General features: G+C 37.1%; 1 protein-coding gene across 1 annotated transcript in view; it reads right to left on the bottom strand.

Annotated features, from left to right (window-relative positions):
* Positions 1-23,223: 23,223 nt before the first annotated feature.
* MDGA2 (MAM domain containing glycosylphosphatidylinositol anchor 2) overlaps positions 23,224-24,343 on the bottom strand; it is a gene marked incomplete at its 5' end in the record, with an annotated part of 232,745 nt that continues 231,625 nt past the window's right edge. The window contains one exon of the mRNA XM_053475433.1: positions 23,224-24,024. Coding sequence (XP_053331408.1) covers positions 23,936-24,024 — 89 coding nt within the window. The remainder of the gene's footprint in view (positions 24,025-24,343) is intronic.

Genomic DNA, 24,343 nt, shown 5'->3' with positions numbered 1-24,343 from the left:
ATTAATGATAAATGTAATACCCCTTGTTACCTCCTCCAAGAACTAACATATAACCGTATCCCCTTTTCCAGATAATATATATGTCTAGTTCTACTAAGGTTTTCTACCCGATATTACAATAAAACAGCCAACCCAAGATTCTTACCAGAGAGAGAGCTTTAATTAGAATCTGCCCAGATTAATTACAGCAAAGACAAAACCAGAGTTACAGTGATATACAGATGTCAATCATTCATACCGATCACAAACATCCCATCTATCTAATATCTGCTGCTAAGTGTGTATGCTGTGTGGGTGATGTGCCAAGGGTGAGACTCTCCAATCCAGTCTCCCTCTGTGTGTTTCTACAATGTCTTTTTAAGGGATTTCTCTATTGATGTGTAAATGAGGTCCCTGTCCTGTGTTCCCAAGACCCCACCGTGTGATGTTATTGACTTGCTATGTTTCCCATGCCTATCTCCAGGTGATGCATTTCCTTCCTTCTCTACGTAGTATGTAGGTGTGATATCTTCTTACAGCTGTCTTTCCTGTTACTTCCCCCCTAAGTGGCTTGCAGCTATCATACATACATATATACACACATACACTTAATCAAGCACATATTAATTACAGATATACATACTTTGTATTTACCCCAACACATGTAACAAGCATTATTACAGAGATAATAGATGGTAATATAAAGTTAATTATGCCGTTAAAAACAATTACAAATAACCTAATAGAAATCTAATATTTTCAAACAATCATAATAATAATAATAATTACTATAATTATAATAGAAACAATAATAAAAAAAAATATAATGTAATATGCAGAAAAAAAAAATCATCCTGATATTCAGAATTTGTTCATAAATATCTATAGCATTGAAAAAATCACTGGCTATTAACATAATTGATTTTAATTTTTTTTTTTTTTTTTTTTCTTATTCTGAAAAAGTATACTTTTAATGTTTAGTTAGTGGGTGGCCAGAAAAAAAAAAGTATCTGGATCATTTCAGTCCAAAGCATTTTATAGAATGTTCTGTAAGTGAAGTATACAATTTAAGATATTATTTTTATGCCACAATAAATGGGATTTTGGCTCTGCTGATGTGTTTCACAGATCTTAATTTGATTTATGGTGATGTACTAAGTCAACTGTATTTTGTGATGAGTTATGATTACGATGTCCTTTACGTAGACAAGGAATCCTGTAAATTCTCTACTTAAGTGAAAGTTTAAAACCAAAGTAGTTTGTCTCTATGCCATCTTCAGGGAAATACACTCAGAGCTGTCAAAGTAATGCCCCAAGGAAGAAATAATATGGAAAAAATGCATTACTTTCGAAATGTGTATTCCTGGCCCTGTGGCTATATTCAGCAGCCTCTAATGTCGGCACTAGATTTCCTTTTTTTTTCTATACACGTTATATGGATATGTAGTCGATTTTAGTGTTATTCAGCACAGCAACAGACGCGCCTTAAAAACCAGAATCTTTAATATTTGAAATGAGAGCTTTAGTTTTCCAACAATTCAGATTTCAAATTCTAATATACTTTAAGAGTTCTAATTTGAGGGAAAAATACGGATTTTTATGCATTTGAAAAAGCTTTACGGTACTGCTGATTTAAATTGATGAGTAATTTTGTTTTATAAATGTTAAATAAATGCATATTTACATGGATATTATTAAAAAAAACAATGTAATTCAATTTTTTTTTAAATAATTATTTTTCTAAAAGTCTATGGAGGCAATGCTGAGCCAGCACAGTGGTCCATAGCGTAAATAGGCTGGTTGAGTCAAGGGCTAACTCAACTGACCCAACTCGACTCCAGTCTCATGCCCTCCAGATCTCCCATATATCTGTGTCTCACCAGTATCCTTACAATGTAACGCATGAGGTCCTGTCCTAACATTCAGCATAGAGGGAGGTGGTCGCCACAAAGGTAAATGGTGTGAGTGTGTGTATGTAGGGGTTGTTGTAAGGCCCACGGTAGCTCTTAGTAGAAATACTTCACTGTTGGGCCCAGTAAAAAATTAGCAAGCCTACTGGTAGTAGACAGGCTGTTGGAGGACCTGAACTGTTGGCAACCACTCATTGGTTGCCCTCCAGCCAATTGTGGATAAGGTGTGCATGATGTTTAGCCCACTCTTGATAACCTAGACGCAGTGAAGGGTCCTAAAATACTATATGTGGCCCTTTTGTTTGGGTCTCCCACCTAAAGCACACAAGAAAAGCCTTATTGAGTTGTAGACTCTTGAAACAGCATATAACGGGACACATATTTCTCTGACAGCAGATACGTTTGTCATCTCGGCATTTAATAACGCTAGAAATGCTAGCACCCATTTTTAGTCACAATTTGACCTTGTTGGTTCCGTTACAATAAGGGAAGAAATATAAGTTCAAAAATCTAATTAAGCATTTGGATTCCATAATCGGTTTCTTTTACAAAAGCCTTTTTTATATGCTGTGCGTGTGTATTTATTCATGGAAGTTGACTGAGTTGTACATAATCAGGAGAAGCAATTAAAATAGACTATCCAATTAACATTCTAATTTGACATGGTTTTCTGAAAGTTTTGAATAAATGGCACTGTTTTACATCTCCCTGTTGCGATGCGGATAGACGATTTTTTTCCTTGAGCTGTCACATTGCCCTTCTCCAGTTACTCCTGTGACATTATCCTTTTTGACACACACAAGTTATTTCTGGACATTCAAAGTGACAATGTCATGGGTCAGAACCAAGAAAACTTCACTGACATTTTCTAAGTTTCAGTTCAGCGACTGTTGCGGAAAAAGATGAAAGAAGAATTTGCAGAAATTCCGTTTGTGTATATAAACATTCTTTTTTTTTTTCTTTAAATGGGGAAAACGTCTAATTTTAGATGGATTACCCAAGAATCTATTTATAACATTACATTTTTTCTTCTTTTAAGTGATCTTAAAAGGATATAACTTAAATATATTCCAATGATGGACGATAAAGTAGATTTAAAGGGGGAAACCCAACAATATTCTTACTAGTGTCGGAATAAAAATAAAAATATTGTGCTTTTTATATATATTTTTTTTATTGTAGCATTTACAGTAAGGACAATAAAGGTATGGAATTCACTGCCAAGGAAGGTGGTGTTATCAAATACATTAGATGCCTTCAAAAGGGGCCTGGATATTTTTGGATCAAGAGCAGGAACGTGAGGTAGAAGGGTTGAACTTGATGGACTTAGGTCTTTTTTAACCTTATTTATTATGTAACTATGCAGCATAATGACAATTATGGTAGTCACCAGGTCTGAAGATGAATATTATAGGAATTTTCTAGCAAGTGAGCAAGAGGTTCTATGTCCAGGTATACAACACCCGAAGAAATATGAGAACAACGTAACCAGACAGCAATAGCTAGTACAAGGGAAACATCTTTATATGCATATTAGTCTAAACTTGCCCACAAGGGGCAGTTCAGAACTGAAAAGCAAGGCAAATTTACTCTCTGTGAGAGCACCACCAACATCAGACATACATTTCAGCCTTAATAGGCCTCATCAGCGTGGAACATTTGGTATCCCTTTATGTATAAGTGATCAATAAGGTCCATGTCTAGACTCAACTTTACACTTGGGGTCAATCTCAAGAGATCACCGAAAGAATGATATTGCATCCAAGAAATATGAGAACAAAAGTTGGATAAAAAACTGTTAGGTTTCTGGCCGTTCTCTATCACGTTGTTCTCAAACCTCTTTGAATGCAGTCTCTACCTTTGGGAATCTCTTGAGATTCACCCCAAGTGTAAAGGTGAGTCAAGACATACTCATGTGCCTTCTGGGATACTGTCCTCACCGCACTGGCGAGGACCTTGGTGGCTGAATCCTATATCTAGGCTTTCTAGTTCTTTTGAGTCGGGGGGCGTTTGTCTTGCTTTTTCAGTTCCAGACTTTTTTTTCCTTTGTAATGAGACACGACAACTAAAACTTGAGATGCTCCTCTGTGAAGATGCACAATTGGGTAGACTACTTACGTGTGGTTGCTGTCGGTTCCCAATTGTGTTGTTTTCATACCTCTTTGTTTGAACGTGAACCTATGGATTCCTATATGTAGGCGCAATATATTTTAATCTATTTTCTTCTTTGCCTTCAGAAACCAATATTTATATAAGACATGTGGGACCTATAAGAGACCACCATGCTTATACTCATAAACACGCTATCACTTGAGAGTCCTTCTCATATTCTTGTATCATTTTTCAAGCGATAAGCATAGATATATACCCATCGTTTCATGTTCCTCTTATCGCCAGCTACGAGATATAACCTGTGTTCAAAGTGTAATTGGATCTTGCCAATGATCTATGGGAAAGCATTAGGTAAAACCAGCAATACATGTGTAACAGGTAATATAATTAAACCCTAGCATCTGCCATAATTATTATGATCTGTTACAATAATTTCCAACATCTTCTGTAGTAGCTGCTTTGTAGAGACCTTAATTAATTGACAATACAATCGAAGCTCGTGTAGGTCTTGTATACTTGCATTTGTAAAAGTATTTCATTAGAACGACCTGTATATACTCTGTGTGCTAATTAAATTCATCTTTTTATATTTTATCTCTATATCATTCAATTTTATATCATTCTATGTATCATTTCATTAGCTCAACAAAAAAAGAAGAAAAAAAAAAAAACCAGGCACACTGAAATATTTTAATGCGTTTCAAATGCAAGATTGGTTGGCTTATATAAATTGTCGAGAAACTTTAAAGGCCGCTATTAAAATTCAGCTCCAAGCCGAGACGCAATTATTCAAAAGACTTCATTGCGTGGAAGAAAAAAAATATATCTTTGCAACAAGAATTTTTTAGGGTGCGTGCGCTGATCGTTAATCTTTAATTTATGGCGCCAGAACGAGAATCCATTACAGTAAAATTAAAATATGTCTAATAATATATGAAGCACAAAAAAAAAGAACATATAATTTTATGAGGTTCCCTGATGGATGTTGTAAATAGATAAATACAAATTTAGCTGAATAGTGATATGAGCCTTATTATAGTTTGAGTTACACATTTATAGTATGTATTGCTGTGCTAAAGGTTAAACAAAATAATATGAAATCATTGACATCATAAGAAAATAGAGCTTTCTTATACAGTGTATATCCGTCTATATATACGTCCGTCTATCTTTATCTGTGGCTTTGGATTGGACATCACTCTTATGAGCAATAGAGTTCCATGGTGCATATTTCCCAACAGTCTAGGTTTTCGCAGGGCAGTCCTGATTCTCATTTATTGGCCCACTGTCCCAGTGTCAGGGTTTCGGCCTACCTGCACTGGCTTTCCTCCTCATGGCTCTCTGTTTGTTAGGCCGCGCCCCCTTCCTCTTCCAACTTTATGTCCAAGTTAACCCCTCCTCTTCCTGCAGGCTGGTGACTATATTAACCAGCTAGTTCAGTTGCTGGTTGCCCTGTTCCGGACCTGTGAGTGCGTGCTTCCTTCCAGTGTTTGAGTCTTGTGTATGACCCGGCCTGTCTGACTCCCATTCTGGTGCTGACTCCTGGCTGCTTTTGGACTACGTGGATTGCTGGACTCCTGACCTTGGCTCGTATGACTACCCGTTCTGGCTCCTGACCTTGGCTTGTTCTACGACCACCCGCTTGTCTTATGTTTTGGATTCTTGTTATTATTTTATTTTAATAAACATTTTGACCAGTACCTTTTTGCCTCCGTCCTGATTCACTGGTACCCTGACACCCAGGTAGTTGCCCAATTCCAGGATTGGCCCTGCCCACGTCTTGTGATGGACCCACATTTCCTCAACGCCAATCAGAAGGGAGATGAGCAGTTTTTGCGGGACTCAGAAGAGGACAACGTTAGATTCCTCTCTGTTTCAATCCCCATACCATTGATTTTTCAATTCTCTTTGTATTTTAGATAGACACCCATCAGCTCTTGTGTGCAACATTCGAGAAGGAATTAAAAGTTTCTCAATGGAAATGTTGCTTCCTAATAAAGTTATTGAAACATGTGTTCTTATCAAAGTCAAGTTTGACGCAACACAGATTTGAAGATGTTTTAGATCATCCAGTAAAGACATTTGGTAGAACAGTTGAATATTTTTAACGCTAATTGGAACAACAGAACAGTACAAAAAGTATCAAAATATACCATTATTACACCGAGAAAATTGTCAGAGGATTCTGAAATATATACTTATTTTTTTCTTAAAAGAACACTTTTTGTTTCACATTAAGATTTGTAGAATCCAATAAATAATACAGTTCATTAATATTCTAGTATGTTTCCTTTTTTTGTTATATCTAGATATAGAGATTTATCTGTAATATTTACTCATGACAATTTATGTTTCCTCAAGGAGGATGGACAGCTGCTCTGCTCTACAGAGTCTCCAAGCTCAGGAGCATCTCAAGTGCCATTATAGAGCAAAACTCTCCATCAACATATCAATCTGACCATGACCAATACAAGACAGCCCAGAACAAAAACGAGAAGCATATTTTCTCTGCATGAAGGAACTAACAACTTCAGACATATATTTTAGGCCTTCATAAGCCTTATCGGTGGGGTGCAGTTGGTATCTCCATTGGCCCAAGGGAGCAAGGTGCTACATGGATGGACTCACCGTTTTGAGTCTAGAGATAAAAATACCCCATACACAACACATGAGTTTAGCACGGGTTGTACTTTAAGTGTTGAAAACAGGCTGCAACAGGAGAGTAGAACCAACATTAACGAGAAAGACCAGCGGACATATGTATCAGGGCTACATAGGATGGCCCTGCTTAGATTTTAAGTAAAAATGTGGATAAACACAAATGATTACATGTTCTACGGGCAGACTTTTTTTTTACTGAGCAATTAATTATATTTTCCAAAGAGGCTATTGCGTGATTTTTTCACAGACCTTACCACCTGCAGCTTACCATTTTATGGCATGGTCTTAAATAATCCTAAATAATCACTTCCAATGAAATATGATTACATTGGCATAACTAGAGTGCATTAAGCAATTAGCCTTGGAGGCTTATCATGATTTATTCCCATGTCTTCTCAGAAGGAATTTAACCCTGTATAATCCTTAAAGATTTCCCATCGGAGTACTTCTACAGATTGCACAAAAGGTCTATCATAGTAAGATATGCACAAACGGAAGGTCGAACTAAAAGTTTGTAAGAAACTAAGGTTGTAAGGAAAGGTGTCCTGGAAGATCTCAACGTTTCCAGGCATGGACTCATCTCTGAAATGCATGTTAGTTTAGTGAGGTTCATAAGGTCACCACAACGATTCCCTATGACTTTATGAAACTGCGACCATCCCTTGGTGAACTTGTGTCATCAGGAGGCCACTGGCCTTAAAGATCAGGTGCTGCAGCTGGCGGCCAGCAGCTGGACATGCCCAGCCTCAAGCTACGTGGAAAATATAAGTGTCCAGCCATTGGCCGCACTTGTGTCATCAAGAGCCAGGGCCGTCTCGTCATCATCAGTGATGTGGCCTTGGTGTTTGAACTCTATTTTATGGAACTCATCATGATCTTCATACTGTCAGGTTTTTCCCATAAAACTGCCACATATCGCCAGGAGTATGGCATTAACTACTCCAGTATGGTATTAAATCCTTCATGCATGGGAACTCGGGTTCCCTGATATCAGCTGGCTATTGTTGTGTGTCTGTTGTTCTTATTGTTTTATTTTAGTGGGTTACAACAGTATTTTTCTATTGCTCAACCTATAGTGTCATTTGTATACATAAAATACTAGCGGTACTGAATAAAACATATATACATTTCTATACATGCCAATATATTTTTATAATAGATATATATTTAAATATAAGCTTGTGATCTTTGTATCAGACAACCAAGCTCATTTCTATTGACTATTGAATGTTGTTTAATGCGTCTGAAATAATAACTCCCCACTCGCCTAGATTAACGCGGCCACCATGTAACTCAAATCTTTATTTATTTTAGGCCTCACTTGAATCTTCTTTCCATAACGTAAATGAAGGGGCCAGGTTTACATAAATATTTTCCGACGCCCTTCATTTTGCATATGGTGTTGTGACAGCCAACGGAAATATGAATATCCTTCATGTGTAAATAAACAGCTGGCGTAATACACAGAAGAATAGTTGTTTAACAAGCCTGGGAACTCACAAGTTCCAAAAGCATGTGTTCAATGATACCTTTCCTAAATACAGAGAGAGTGATTTTTAAATTGTGCTACTTAATGCGTACGTCCGAGCAGCAAAGAATATTTTTCCATTCTATCCAATAACTAAAAGTAGAATTTGAAATCTCTTGTAATCGTCAAACACTTTGATAAGAGGTTGGAACCAATGGACTACACAGAGTCAAATAATATTTCTAATATTTAAACGCTAAACGTTATGTCTTAACCCGATTTATGGAGATGTCTCCTATAAAAAATAACATATAACAATTTAAATCAAAACATAGAAGACTATGCTAAGACAACAAGTATGAAAGAAAGAAATTAAAATAAGAAATTAAAGTACTAGTCTTCTGGGTCTATTCCCAATCAAGGTATGGAGGTAACTTGACTGTCTTTACTCTTAAACATTCAACAGCATTAACCCAACTCAAACAGCAACTTGATTTAAGTCTTGTTGAGTTGGACATTGCTTGAAGACCAACCTTACCGCTCTTGAGTTTCCCTTTATTGTCCACCCTCTCAACTTGGTCATTAGCGTAAGCGGTCAGTTTATCATTCAAGCTCATCGTTCACATCTGTGTTCTTGATCGTCATCAGTTTTGGGTAAACGACTCCCTCCCAAGAAGGAGAATTTATCACTTGTGATGGACAACTCAACAGTGAATTCGACTCAACTTGATATGGTACTGGACCATAATGCATAGAATCCTTGGTCAACCAAGAAGCTCTCTGTAATAATGCAATTACACATTTTGTAGTAAATAGCTTTAGTACCACCTTTAATTTCATCCGTAGAAACACAATGAAACAATGAAAATAAGGTTGTAGCTCAAACTAAAGTTGTATTCCTCTAAATGACAAAAACTCTTCCTTTGCCTGTCTAGTTAAGAGATGGGAAAACAACAACTAGAAGAGGTCATCCTATTCATTGTTGACGGCTGTAAGCAAGCGTTCACATATGTTTATTCCAGATGCTCAGACATGACAAATCTGTCTAGTCGGTAACTTTTCCCGTCAATGTCATGTACACAAGCTGTAAACATTGGACAAAGTCAATTAACGCCTCGTAAACAAAGTGATTTGTATCGCTCAGCACTGCGGAAATAAAAATTATAAAGAATGTAATGGACTTGTTTTGGAATATTAATGTTTTTTTTTTCATTTAAAGACATTTCACCATATATTTTTAATATATTTTATTTATTTTATTTTTAATGATTTAAGGAGCGGCAATTCAAGGAGATCCATGAAGAAACCCAACTAAAAACCTACTTGTAACTAGAACTAGAGGAGCTGCTATGGGATCGGGCTCAACGCTGGCAGGAGGGAGAAGAATGTCATCTAGAGCCGAGCCGTCTAACTTGGTGTGGTCGCTGATAAACTTTTCAGAATGTAAAGGAACCCTTATACGCCAAAATGTTGGAAGCCACTGGCCCAGGGCCGGCCCTACAATGGAGCCGATTGGGGCAATTGCCCCAGGCGGCACTTTAGAAGGGGCGGCACTTTGCCGCCCCAAGCGTTTTTTGTTGTTGTTCGTTTTGAAGCGGAGGAGAGAGAGAGGCACCGAGTGGTTTTCGCTTACCCGCTCGGCGCCCCTCTCTCTCTCCTCTGCGGCGAGTCTCCCTGTTCGGTCTCGGTGCCGGCTTGTAATGCTGGGCGCCGGAAGTGGCGTCAATTTCCGCCGCTCAGCATTACAAGCCGGCACCGTGGCAGAGCAGGGAGACTCGCCGCAGGACTCTTTAAATGTAAGCACCGGGGGGGGGGGGCGGGGGTAAATAATGGCGTCGTCGAAGTTTAAAATGCCGCCCCCCCGCGTCGACTACACTCACAGTTAGTAGTTTTTGTTGATCAAACAGGAAATTTTCACATCGGAAGTAAAAGACATATCTTTTTTTAATGTCTTTGTCCTACGTCCTCTTAAAGTATGTAAGTTGTGTTATTTGGTGAGTGAAAAGCATGAAAAGAAATTCCGTCCGTGTAATTGGATTGTAAGGATGTCGCATTTGCAATTCTGACATCTATCATGTTAAAAAAAAATGGCTTCCTCCATCTCGTCCGATGATTAGAATCCCCTTTTCCTATTGATCTGAGCTCCGTTGTATCCTATTATTTATTGTTTCTTTGGATTCAATGTAGTATTGCATTTAATAGCTGTACACAGGAGCTTACTGTTCACAAGACCATGGAGAATGTGTCAAGGGCTTCTTCCTGATAGGCTGGATATGCCCGGTCACATGGTACATGATTATAAAAACCTAGATATCCAGCCGTCTGCCACACTTATGGCATCAGACGGCCGCTGGCCTTAAAGGGCCAGAACCATCCCATCATCCCAGTCTGTCCCTGCTTGATATAATCTGGAACGTAAAAGTCCCATTGCCAAGAAGATTTGAAGCTTCGGTAGTAGAAAAAAAAAAGTGCAGATTAGATGGGTCAAAAGGTCCTAATCTGCCGTCAGATCCTCTGTTGCCACGTTCCCCGAACCAGTCGGCGCAATATTATCAATGAAAAAGCTTATAACCAATTTTCTTTGTCGTGAACAAGATAACCTCACATTAGACACCACAGGTTCATTGTGCCACAACGACGCCTTTCAGCAATTCTTTAATTAAGGTTATTTTCTGTAAAATTATTATTGGACAATATAAAAGATTTCAGCCCAGGTGTTCTATTTGCATTTAGTGAATACGCTGTAACCTACCAAAAAACACTTACGTGGCTTTTTTCACAGACCATGCAGAGCTAATTAAATTACACATATAGTCCTTTTTTTTATATATAAAAATAAAAGTACAGGATTCTACTCTCCAGATAGCTTTCTCTTTGTGAGGAGTCCCATTCATCCAGGTCTATCACGCTGATTCAATTACATTTGATAGTTCTTCAAAACAACTCAGGGAAAAAGTCTTAGCAAGAATTTCTATTGTGTGCGAAGGCCGGTAAATATGTTTTCGTGAATAAATTGGCGACGCAAAGATTTAAAGTAAAAATGTGTGATTACAGCTAGTTCTGAAGTTCGAAGGAACGGCTGAGCCATTACATCGAGTACAGGGAGTTGGGGAACATGTTGTCCTGAAGCGGTATGATATACGTCCACATTTTAGAATCTACCATGGTCGTATAAACTTCCCTTTAATTAAGAAAGACTCGTAAAAGTAAAAAACCCCGCCATTTCTAGCATGTACTTTTAGAAACGACACAGCCCTCAATTTTCTGGAATGGGAGGAAAACGATGCTACGGTTCCAATTGGTTAAGATAAGTTTTAGATCAGTACTTCATGTCACTTAAAAATAATTGAATTCACAACGAACGCCAGTTTAACACAAATAGAACACTTGTATGAATTTGCTTTTCTATAACCTTTTCAATCAAGTTGACCATCTACGTGCAGAAGAAGAAGAAGTAGAGTTTCACTTTGTCATCTTTGGTCAACCAGTATGGATGATGTCAAGAAGCTGACAGGAAGCTGCCGGTAAGCCACGAGTGACTGGCTAAACATAAAAAAATATATATATATATGGTAAAGAGTAAGTAAACTTTTATGCTTAAGAATCAGTGTTGTCTGTACTTGAACAAAGGGAAGGCTCGGTTGAAGAATGACAAGTTTCCGGAGTAATTATGTATCACTCTGCTATCAGAACTCAAGGTTGCTTCAACAGGGAAAGAAAAATGTATAACCTCTCTTATTTGTCATTTTATCTGATAAAAGAAAATGCCACCCTTTCATCTTCGCCTCTATTATGTCTTGCTCAGTATCTTTTCCTTTCTGATTATGAAGGCTTCACTCCAGTCTCTAACAGGGGAACAATCCTGCAGTATATCTGTTTTCGGATACAATTGTTTTTAATATATATATATATATATGTATTTATACGTGTAACTCGTGACTAGTATTTATATTTAAATTATTTAAGTCATTTTGTCTATACTGAGTTGGAACTACAAGAAAGATGACGGGCACTCGTTGACTGTCAAATGGGGAATGACACCAAAATCAGAATTCCCAATACAGGGGACCCTTTGGGTGCAAGCATAATTAACTTCACAATAGTCTTCTAGGCAGTTGACATCATACAATAAAGAACAAAATGCTCCTTATAAATTTGATTAACCATTTTACATGGTTTTTGATCCTCCATGTTGACATGGAAGAACAGAAGGCATGAAGCTCCATGGCACATCATTGGAAATTTCAGCTTTCCAGTCCACATTGACACTTCCTAAGTCACGTGATTGTTGAAATCACTCATCACAGTTTTAGGTTCATTGATCCCACTCCCAGTGACCGTCATACTCTTAGGCATTGACGTATCCTGGCCTAGGTGGACTAGGCCCAGGCCTAGGGTGGCAGGTCCAGGGGAACGTGAGTCCCCCTGATCCAAAACCCTCTTGGGTGACCACTGCACAATGGGCCAGTTCCAAGGGAGATCTTCGATGAATGAATTGGACTCCTCATAAAGAAGGAATGTGACTGTAACATTTTAAACATATTCCTTCGTTTTATTCTTTCTTTGGTGGTTCTGCTCATATAATTTTGCTCTCATGCCAATGTCAAGTTTGGCATCACCCCATAGTAATGTGTTTCCCGACTTAGATGGTCCGTCAAGGAACAAACTGAAAATGTTGGCATTGAGGATTGCAGCGGTTCGATATATACGGTCCGGCACCCCAAAGGTCAATGCGCGGGATACAAAAGTATTTTAACACTAAAAGAAAAACCCAATGGCTGTAGGTATAGACAAGCCATGAGAATGTTTGAGAAGGAATTAAATACCTGAAGAATACAACTAAAAACTAGGGCTGGTCAAAGAAATTTGGATGGCAGCACAGAGATGCCTTTCTAAGTCTGTCCGCGGAGAAATCAGGTTCGGAATTTGTTCCTGTAGGGTTGCTACAAATTAATTAAGGTAATTCAAAGCTAATGGTGGATGTGTCAAGAGAAATTGCGATGTGTCACAGTGTTCTATGTCACTACCTTAACTCATGCATCAAATGTAAGGGAATTTTTAATCAAGTCTCGCATAATTAATGCTGCTCGGCTAGACATTGAGATTTAAACAGTTTGTATACGGAAATCACACCATAAATTGAAGGCTAAGACAACTGAACCTAAGAGGCTGTGCTGTTATAGTCACTATTTACTTTTTAACTACTATACAATAAAATGGCTGTTTTACGGCATAAAGCCATCAATTTGTGGTTTAGTTGAATTCTTCACTCACTAAATCATGAGTTTGCCAATTATGAAATTACAAATGCATTAGAATATAAGGATGTTTCACACCAATACAGATTTTAAAAGAGAAAACATTGAGCATAAACCCCAGTGCTGTATAGAGTAAAGTAGGTCGCCATTGAAAAACCTGGTTTTATCTCATTTTGGTCCAATAAACTTCTTTTATTTGCAGACCTGGAGCACACCATCGTTGATATTTTGGGCGACTTTCCCCACTCAAACCCCACACTGAGCTGATGCTTTATGGCAATGCTAATGAAGTCCCTTCCTCCATAGACTTTCAATAGCGGTCGAGTCTGGAGTGGTACATAAGAGTCAGTGTGATAAGGAGTCAGGGTCTTATAGATTAGGCTCAGATAACAGAGAGCACAATTCCAAAATAATGCCCCAGCGGGGACAAGGGTAAGTTACAACTACAAATAAACCAATCCCGTTCCCGGGATCAAAAAATACCCTTATTATAACCCCACCCTAAAACATAACTTTTATTACTATGTTTATTAAAAGGTATAACCAAAAAAAGATTTTTAAAAACACCAGTGTCACCAGTCCTACCATGAAAGGTATACGTCACTGTAACATAAGGGCAAATGCCCACAGCTGTGTAACACTAATATTAGATCATATATACTGTTGATGGCTGCAGTCCTAACAACAGAAATAATTCAATTATGACCAGTGACAGAGACTAATTAAAAACTCAGACGAGTAGCCCCCCTGACATGTTTCGCTCCTCAGAGCTTCATCAGAGGTCTGGGCTAATGGCTTCCAAAATGGAGACTGTTTGGCCTTATATCTCCTTTGTTAGTGACATCACGGATTCGGGGCGGGAACAATCATATCCAATGGTAACCGATGTATTAGATGTGTTGCCAGATCCAGCCAATTGCTTTAAAGGTGACTAAGCATGACATCACCCACATAGTCCAATAGAATTCCATATACATGATGGGCAGTGGTTCTCTCCAATTCCCAAAGGTGAGCAGTCAAAGAAATTGACTGACAGTTATTCTCACCAATCATAGATGTTCCTTTCCACTCAGAACCACTCCTTTTACTAGATCTCCTATCCATTGTAATTCTTATTATTCACATTACACCCGGTTCACCAAGGATAATTGCCAGGCAGCACAGTGGCTCAGTGGCTTATACTGTTGCCCTGCAGCACTGGGGTCTAGGGTTCAAATCCCACCAAGGACACCAAAAACCATTAAGGCACCTCATCCAAAAAACACCAGTACAAATTAACATCATTTTGGCATATTTACCGTACACAGTTATACTCATCACAATTGAATAATTCCCTTCCCAAATATCCCTATCACAATGTAAGTCTCCGTAATATAATCATATCTCCAAGTAAATCATTATCAGATAATCAATATTACAAATCAGAGCCCTATTATTTAGAATCTACAAATAGGCTGAGAAGGAGAAACCTTCATTTAAACCTAGAGGACTCAAACTTTTGAGTCTATAGGTCCACTTGGCTTCCTCTTTTAATAGTAATCGATCCAGATTCCCTTTTCGTGGACCAAGTTTAAGTTGAGAGAAACCCCAAAACCTCAGAGACTCTAGATCTCCACCAAGGAAAAAATTAACATGACGGGCCAATGATGTTTCTTCTTTCCTCCTAATCGTGCCCAGATGTTGGGATATACGTCTACGGAACTCCTGGATGGTTTTCCCTATGTACAATTTATCACAGCTACATTTAGCAGCATATACAATTAACAGAGAGAGAACTCATACAAAATGCCTAATATACAGCCACCAGAAAACAGGTCAGTACTAGTCAGATACAACTGGGGGAAGTTTTAAAGTATTCAACTTGTAGGTCATTAATTAACATAGATAAATGTATTAAAACTGACAAATAACTGATTTATTCAGCTAATTTTTATAATTCATCCCCAGATAAGCAAATCGCACCTGGGATTTCCATAGAAAATGGATATGATTTGGTTTGTCCGTTTCCATTTTTGGTTTTCTATTTAAAATGTTGATACATTATAAAATCTGGCTTGCAAACTAGCTATAGATTAGTAAGGCTTCAGCACTTTGCATCAGGCGTGGTTGCATTTGGTATACCAGTGACCAAGAAGGGATCAGAAGGCCATGCAATATTGAGTGACAACCCAAAACTGAGTGACCCAGTATCATCGCTGATCCCTACTTAGATTCTAAAAGGTGACCAAGCTTGTTACATCATCACGGTTCAAGCAAAGTCCAGGAGTTCTCTAAACCAGTTATTACCATTTAGATTGCATGTGGTCATTCCGTAGCACTGTAACAATAGAAGGAAGTGAAAAGAAATGACAGTTTGAAATGACATCATAACACGCATTAAAACATACCGGTACAGAAGGAGAAGAAAGCCCTGCTCTTGCGAGCTTACAATCTATTTGATGGTTGAGAGGGAAGGGGGTCAGTAAAGAAGCAAAATCCAATTATCCTGCCCATTTTATACTGTGAGAATGAGTAGATTGAGGAAAGGGCAATATGGAGGACTCTTACCAATGGACATGGCAGATGGGTTCTTTGGGATGCTGGTTGAGGGTATTGAAGGTTGTAAATTATCATGATTACATCATGCTATCCTCACAATAGAGTCTTCAGAATATAAATAAGTCTTCGTAGAAACATAATAATAATGTATCTTTTGCGTTTCCCATTAAAATATATTTCAAGTTAGTTTACCTTAATCTGGGATTATCCCATTTATATGATTGGACAGTACCATCTATAGACACGTTCTAAGGATCGTGAAATAATGTGTGGTGAAATTTAATTGATTTTAATTGACTTCTTTGAATTCATTGACCTTTCTTCTTAAACTGATGAAACATCCAATGGTTGGTTAATTAGAATGTGCACTGGCAAATTATCTAATTACCTTTGACCCTATCTACAAACACTCCCTCGGGATAGCTATTAGATGTGGATTATTCCGGATTCTAGAGAAGATTCTGAGAAATATAGGGTAATTGCTTTTTTTCTAGGTCTAGAAAGCGTTCTATTTGGACAATAATTAAGAAAAAGATATATCTTTGCAAATGCAGCGTGCTCGCAGAATTTATCTTTTTTATGTAAAATTAAGAGACATTAAGAGGAGATTATATATATATATATATATATATATATATATAATTTCAACTTAACCAAATATACACTGTTTTGAAAGGCAGGATGACCTGGACCTAATGGACCCTTAAGCACCAGAAACAGAAGGGAATAGCTAGGCAGCTTGAAGAATCAAGGTCAACAATAGGGTATTTGGAAAATCCTCTCTCCCCTATTGGTCCAACCCCATTCTGCTACAGTGTTGCTCCAATCAGCTCCCTTCCCAGTGTCTCTCGCATTGCTGAATTTTTTTCCTCCATTCTATGTGATTGGAGGAATGGGAGAAGAGGTTGTCCCCGTGGAAGTACTATGAAGAACGCTAAAGAAGAGAGAAAAATATCTGCAAAGGGGAGACATGGAAGCTGTTGACGGAGAGAGAGCGTGAGAAAAAAAACATAAATTCTGAGCTTTCTTCTTCGTTTTCGTTCATTTGGGGTTCATCAGTAGTCTAAATGCACAATTCTAGTGAAGCAGTTCCATTACTCTATCTTTAAATCCTTAAATCCTTAAATTCACTTTTTTTATTTTTCACCATGTGTCGGTGGCTGTGTGTTTCTTTAGATAAGGAATTTCCACAAGGAGAAAATCTTAATACTACACCACATTTAGAGATTTTGTTTTTGAGCGTTAGGAGTTTACTTGACATATTCTCTAGGCATATATTTAATAAGCATACGGCAAAAAAAAAAAAAAAATGTATCCGTCTATAAATGTTTTCATTATAAAAGATAAATAAGATGTGATTGGCTGGTTTACATAACGGTTGCAACTCTTAAAGGATCAAAACATTTCCTACAGAACGATAAATAAACATCATAAAAAACATATCATGACTTCCTACAGTCAAATAAACACCAATACTGTCTGAATATATTCCAAGTGCCGAATCATATCATTCTGTTATGTAGAAATGAATCCATTACCGTTCAATTTATTTCTACCAAGGTGTGGATTTAATAGCGTTGAGGCTTTTGTCGGAAAGGCGTACGATATCGCCACAAATATCCCGTTTGATTGTCGATAGACTGAAAGACTGAAGTTAATGTTTATTGACTGTAGTCATTTTTTAAAGGGTTCAAAGCAACTCTAATATAAAGAGGGTTAATTCCGTCATCAGCATAAAAGCTCAAATGAGTTCTGTCATAGAAATTAAATTGGTATTTGTTATCCTTGCAGCATGTATTTGTAGGAAATGAAATTTAATTTCAGGCCGTGTTTTCATCTAATCTAATACTGCAGAGTCATCAACAAATATTGGTTTTTCTCGGTGCTAATACATTTTCCCATCCAGCGGGGAACCTTCATTCCTTTACATGTTTTAGGATAGCAATGTACATTTGTGACGCTCATTCGATGAATGAATGAGCTCACAGTAATTTTGTTTCCCTGACAGCTGAAGATACTGGAAAAAATGTCAGCAGATGTTAATAACCTCCCAGATCTATACTGTATGACATTATCATGTACCAGCAGAGTTGCCTGCTTGATACAACATTATATATGATCTAAAACATATCTCCCCGGCATTTCCGGCAATTACAATCAGGAATAGGCAAATTCAGTCCGTCGTGTTCCCTAGGAGAAAAAGAAATAATGAGATTTGGATTTCTATGTTTCCTGGACTATAATATGTTACTTTTTTTTACTGGTATATTCTTTTTTTCATGATGTATTTATCTTTGGTTAACCCTAGGCCTGGGCAGAATAGATCGCTGTGTATAATATCATCATAAAACAGAAAAAAAAAAGCTTTCATCATTTTTAACCCCCTAAGGACAATGGGCGGTCCCTAAGCCCATTAAAAACAATGCATTTTGAGGCCGTACATGTACGGATTTTGTCATTAAGGGGTTAAAGAAATATTTGTTAATGATAACATGGACAGAACCGGTACAAACAGTCATATTGCGTTCAATTTTCATAGCTTCCAGTTGCAGTCGGTTTCACGTGGTTTAATGTTATGGTGAAGCCTAATTAGTCCGTATGGTTGGCCTGCCCTGAAGTCGTCGACTGTTCACTGGGTAGGATGTTCTGGCCACAGCATAGGAATGGCTGGTATTTTGGGCTAAAATTAGGTATTTTGGGTTAACCAAGTAATTGAATAGCAATCTTTACCTGGTATTCGATTGCTTGTAATTTATCTCCACTATTGAATTCCGCACATTGTAGTTTGAGGTCGGTAGGCTATCTTAGTGTTTTGTGTTTAGTAGATTATGTTGAATGTTATGTAATCACTGCAGTGTTCTGCTCTCTAGGAGGCCTCCAGGTCGCAAGAGGTTTATGGCTAGATGGCCCCCAGGACATACTGCTAGACTGGCTCTGCGGGCCCAACATGCCCGTTGACCTTGAAAGAGCCGAGGAGCTGACACAGGCCTAACCCATCCTGAGCCCACAAAGGTAGCTTGTGTGTGTAAGTATAAATAAATATGCTACTGTGTTCTTAAGGTAGAGTGATGGGTGGGACAGTGGGATGGACCTGGGGCAAGCTAATGAGAAGGGCAGATTTCTGATGGCGCCCAGTTTCCAATTGTTAAAAGATTTGGAAAGGCGAATATCGCATCAGGCGCATGAAGACATGCAGATTCCTGCATACATAAAATAACACATTGTATATAATACTTATTTTCTCTAAATAATAATAGTAAGTTGAAAAAGTCTAATTACCCTCTGAAGGTGCAACAATTTCAAAGATTTAAACATTGGCTTTTAAAAAAAATCTTTTTCTGGCCCTTAATACATTAATCTCACCACTCCACTAGGAGACAAGTAGGACTCTTCGGCTCTAGCAATAAAGGTAAGTGTAAATTGAATTCTAGGGTTGGGACAATCAATACAAAATATAATCACTTCTGTAAGAAAATTGTATCATCACCCACTTCTTGTAATTTTCACTCCTTTTCACTCCTCACCAGACACTGCTTCACATTATTATTTCATATCCACTCAGTTTGCAGACAAGTGTAATGTAATCCAACAATGAAGTGGAAAACAGATTGGACAGGATTGAAATGAAATAAATACAATCTCGAAGAATTATAGTTCAAAAAAGATGGTAATTTACTAGAATATTATTATTATTATTATTATGAAAAAGGCTTGTCCTTTTAGGTTTGATTCCAGTCACCTATTTCAATCAGGGCCGGACTGGTGATCATGAGGTGGCCCTGGCACTCTAAGGTCAGCCGCCGCCTGATGTCACACGTGCAGCCAACGGCAGGCTATAAGGAGCCATTCTTATATTATGTTCTGTTCCTATGCTCAAGTAGCGTGCCGCCTGGTGGGAAACACCTGATCTGCCGTTAAGTCTGTGCTGCTGTCGGGCAGCGGCACACCGGTGTGTCAGATGGCCAGTCCGGGTCTGATTCCAATTAATTTTATCCGTTCACATGCTTGTTATTGTAATATTATATCTAAAGTTCACTGAAATTAATATAGCTGCGAGCTCGCCAGGTTCACCTCGGAGTCTCCAAGTGAAGCCCTGCTTACTCGGATATCTATGCCAGTTTCTTCTACCTCTGGACAGGGGACATGTGTTTGCCCCTCTCAACTCCATTCCCGTTTCCTGCCTTCTTTCACCCATTAAAAGCTCTTTGGGGCTAGCCCTACCCCATGGATGTGGCTATTCCTGCCCCATATTTGACAAGTTCCACCCCTTCGTAAAACCACTCAAAAGGGGGCGAGCTCCTGGTAGCCTACCATGGGAACATTCTCAGCTATGAGAATTAGTCCTGGGCAAAAGCTTTCATCCATATCAATAAACTGTTGTTATATATGACTCTTGAAGAGTAGATGCCACCATGTGCATCAAAAGTGGTGGGATTTTCAGATGACCACTTGCTGACATTCAGAGACAAAATTACTGAGTAACACCAGTGGGGTAGTTTCTGTTGGCCTACACAGGTGTCTTTATTTAAGCAGTTATTACCTCGAAAATGTCACCATGGAAACCTGAAGAATTTTCTTGCTGGAGAAAATATTTTTTTGCCAAGTGGAATCAACATTTTCCTAGCAAAACAAAATGACTGATGTGTACAAACACTATGATTTATGTTATACAAAAGTCTACTTTTATAACTTCTACATGTAGCTACAGAAGAAAAAATATATATATATAAAAAAGTTCTATAGAATTTGCTATCAAGGTTGATTTTCTCTAGTAGCTTCTGCACATTTCGGCACAAAAAGTAATTGGACGATTGCTTAAAAAATAATTTTAGATTTTACAACATGGCAGTCATCCTCGCCCAAACTGCACACAAAGTTGTGTTATTTAACTGCATTTGCTCTCGGGAATTCCGAACGGCTCCTCGGCTATAAAGTATTCCATTTACGAGCGAGCTAAACATTTATTAAAATCACGATTTAATTGTTAGGAGAGGCTATTCTTTATAGTCTGATAGTTGGAGCTGGAATTTCTATTAAGTTTTACAGTTGCGGTTATGGCACATGGCATATGGCTGGTGCTAACAGAGTTATACTACTTTGATGGAATTTCAAACTTTTAGCTTTTTTTTTTTAGTACACGGCCTAGGGATGTAACTGATAATAAAACAAAAGCTTTAAAAATGTGTAATTTTTTTTTTTTAATCTAGGATTTAAACCTAGCAAAGTAGGCAAGAAACGCTTATTCCCTTTTATTTTTTTTATGTTTTTTTTTTTATTTTTTTATATTTAATATAGGCTATTTTGGTTGTGTAGGGAAAAAAATTGCAAGTTGGATATTTTGTATTTTTGTATTGAAAATAATTTAGCTGTAATCCTGGACTATTACAGGCAGAATTGTCTTAAATTGCTCTATAAAATGTGTAGCTCTACTAATTTAATGCACATTTGTAATTAGTGCAAATTTGATAAATTTCCATTAATTTCATAATATTTCATAAGAATATTTCAAAGTTCACCCGGTTGGGGATTCTTGTTTAACTCGTTTTTTTTGTTCTTGGACATTTGTTCCGTTGCGTTACTTACCTCTTCTTATGTGGGCCTCCACTAACAATATTATAAAAAAGTAAATAGTAGGTATAGCATTCCATTTATATATAAAAATATAGATCAAGTTTTTAAATCATAAATCAGGGGACATCTTGAATGGTTATTTTATACAATTCCAACATGTTATAGGCAAAGGAAATATTAGTTGGAATCAAGAAGAAACATTCCAATAATAAAGTGTCTTCAGAAAAGTCTTGGTTTCTTGTTTTTTTGTTTGTTTCTTATTCCTTTTTTCATTTAATCGTTTTTTATTAAATTGGTTTCTTTGTGATGTATATATAACCTAAATATTTTTTTTTCACATTTAATATCACTGCTGCTGCTATTCAATAAAATAAAATAAATAAAACAAATTGTCTTTCTGGGGTTTTTTATCAAGCTTTTGACTATGGTAAACCATTTAATGGCACTTCAAGCACTTGATTCCGGGAACAATAGATACTGGTAACAGAGGTCGCGGTCAAGGGACTGTACCAGGGGAACGGGGTCAGCTTGTGACTATATAAGATTTCCAAATCTCAGGAATAATTCAGTTCCATCTATGCTATCTGATCATATGGCAAAAAAAAAAAATCGGCATAAAATCATCTTTACAAAAAAAAAACAAGAAATAGACCACTTATCATACCTTACCTGGAAAGAGGCTTTATTGAACATAGCTGTAAAAGTATTTTTTTTTTTTGATCTGCACAAACATTTCTACAGAAGTAAAAATAAAATGAAGTAACTCAGGCCTAATCGTTTTCATACATTTCCTTGTGCTTTTTTTTTTTTTTTTTTTTTAAAAATGAGTTTCTGAAATGTTATAGACTTTTATTATTTTTTTTTTTATTTTAGCCCAATTTCTTGCATAACATTGTTTTTTATCCATCAAGTGTTTTAGAGAACATAAAAGAATAATTTTCTGTAGATAAAAGTATTTTTTTTTTTTTTAAATGAAGTTAAGTGTTTAGATAATTTAAAGAAAAAAAAAAATATTCTTTAAATGTCCATAGCCAACGGTGTAAGGGACATGTACAATGCATTGAAAAATTGGCTGGTTAAAAGTATGATGTTTAATCAGGTAGTTCAGTCATTTTTTTTTTTACAGTTTTATGTAAAATTGTATATTTTTTTTTTCAAACTTTCCAAAATAAAATAATATGTCACAATCTTCACATAGTCCGATTAGTGGGCAGAGGCATAAATCCCTCAAATTTTAAAATGAAGACTAATATTCAGACCCCGAGTTGCAGTCGAGGGTTTACATACCGCAGTCTTGAATTCTCATACCTTTTTTTTTTTTTTTTTTCTTCTTAAGATCAGACTGATTTCATTTCAAATGTAGATAAGAGTATGAAATGACTTTTCTTTTTTTTTTTTTTAAAAAAAAAGTCTGCAAGTTCTGGGAAACTTTTTCAAACTACTTTAACTATTCAGTAATTTGAAAAGTTGCTTCTTCCAATTTTTTTTTTTAGGGTAAGATATAAGATTTTTGTCAAACTCATAATCGGCAAGAAGGCCATGGCTGTTTTAAAAGGTATAACAACAGAAATCGCGCTTGAAGACCTTCTGTGGGAACTTCATGCCATCTTCTTCAAACAGATGGTGTTTTAACTGGCCCATGGTTTGTACTTGTGGATCGTTGGCTTATAAAATAGTTTTTTTTTATCACAAACCACTCACAGCAGTGCAAGATTGTTTAGCTAACTTTTGTTTTTTCAGGTTTGTTTAATTGAAGGCACTTAGTTTCCTGGCAATTGAAAAAGGTGGTGGTTTGGTTTCTTGGTTACAACAGATGACTCGGTGACTTGGTCTCAATGTGGCCACAAACAAGATCCGATAACCTGGTAGAGCTTATTGACTGGTCTTTTCTTCTCGGAGAGGACAGCATGCAAAAAAAAGTTACAGCATCCTTCTCGTGGAGCAAAGCTATGATGAATTGACGCTTGTTTTCTACGGTAGTTTAGAATGGTGGCAGCCAAGGTGAAAAATGTTCTTTTTTTATTCCATACCCAAAACCTTCTTAAATTGAAAATAAATGCCAGATCTTTATGTACCCTGTTAACTGTGAGGTTTAGGTCGACAGGCCATTACGTGTCCATGGTGACGAGTAGACTCTATTCATTTGAAACAAAACCAGCCATGACTTTGTGCTTTGACAAGGATTTTCAGAACTCCTTTTTTATTTTGAAGAGGAACATCAGATAATACTGTATTCGTGATAACCACAGAAGCACCGCGAGGCCTTCTCCATTCGTAGGTCACGTGTAGTTTGTAATAATGTATTTCCTACGTTCCATTAATCCCCAGTGCGTAAGTGGTGGAATCTTTGGTAGTTTGTTTTTAAGATGTCCATTTACAAAGACTGTTTCTTCATACGAGTGCCTACTGAATCCTTTGTAGCCTCTGCCTGGGCATGGTCACCTTTGATGACTTAAAACGGAGAGTGAAAGGAAAACTGGATACAGCCATATATGTACTAAAGTCCCAATAACACCAGATGGTGCCACTAAAAAAAAAAACAAAGAAACACAAAAAAAACTATTATTCCAAAAAAATCAGTTTCACATTGCATAGATATAAACAATGCTTAACTACCATAACCAAGGTTTGCAATATATATAATATTTTCATTCAAATTTTCTTTTGTACAGAATTACAAATTCTTGTACAAATTGCTTAAAACATCTAACAAGCATCTAAAAATATATTTCTAAAAATATATTTTGTGCAATAGAAGTATCAGGATTAGGTAAAAAAAGCAAATTCAAGATATTTTTGTGCTTGACACAATGCCCATTTGAGATGTCATTTTCAGACATTCTACA

Source organism: Spea bombifrons, chromosome 9, assembly GCF_027358695.1.
Source record: "Spea bombifrons isolate aSpeBom1 chromosome 9, aSpeBom1.2.pri, whole genome shotgun sequence".
Lineage (NCBI taxonomy): Eukaryota > Metazoa > Chordata > Amphibia > Anura > Pelobatidae > Spea > Spea bombifrons.
Note: the sequence above shows the minus strand (reverse complement) of the source record. Positions and strands in the feature narration are given on the sequence as shown.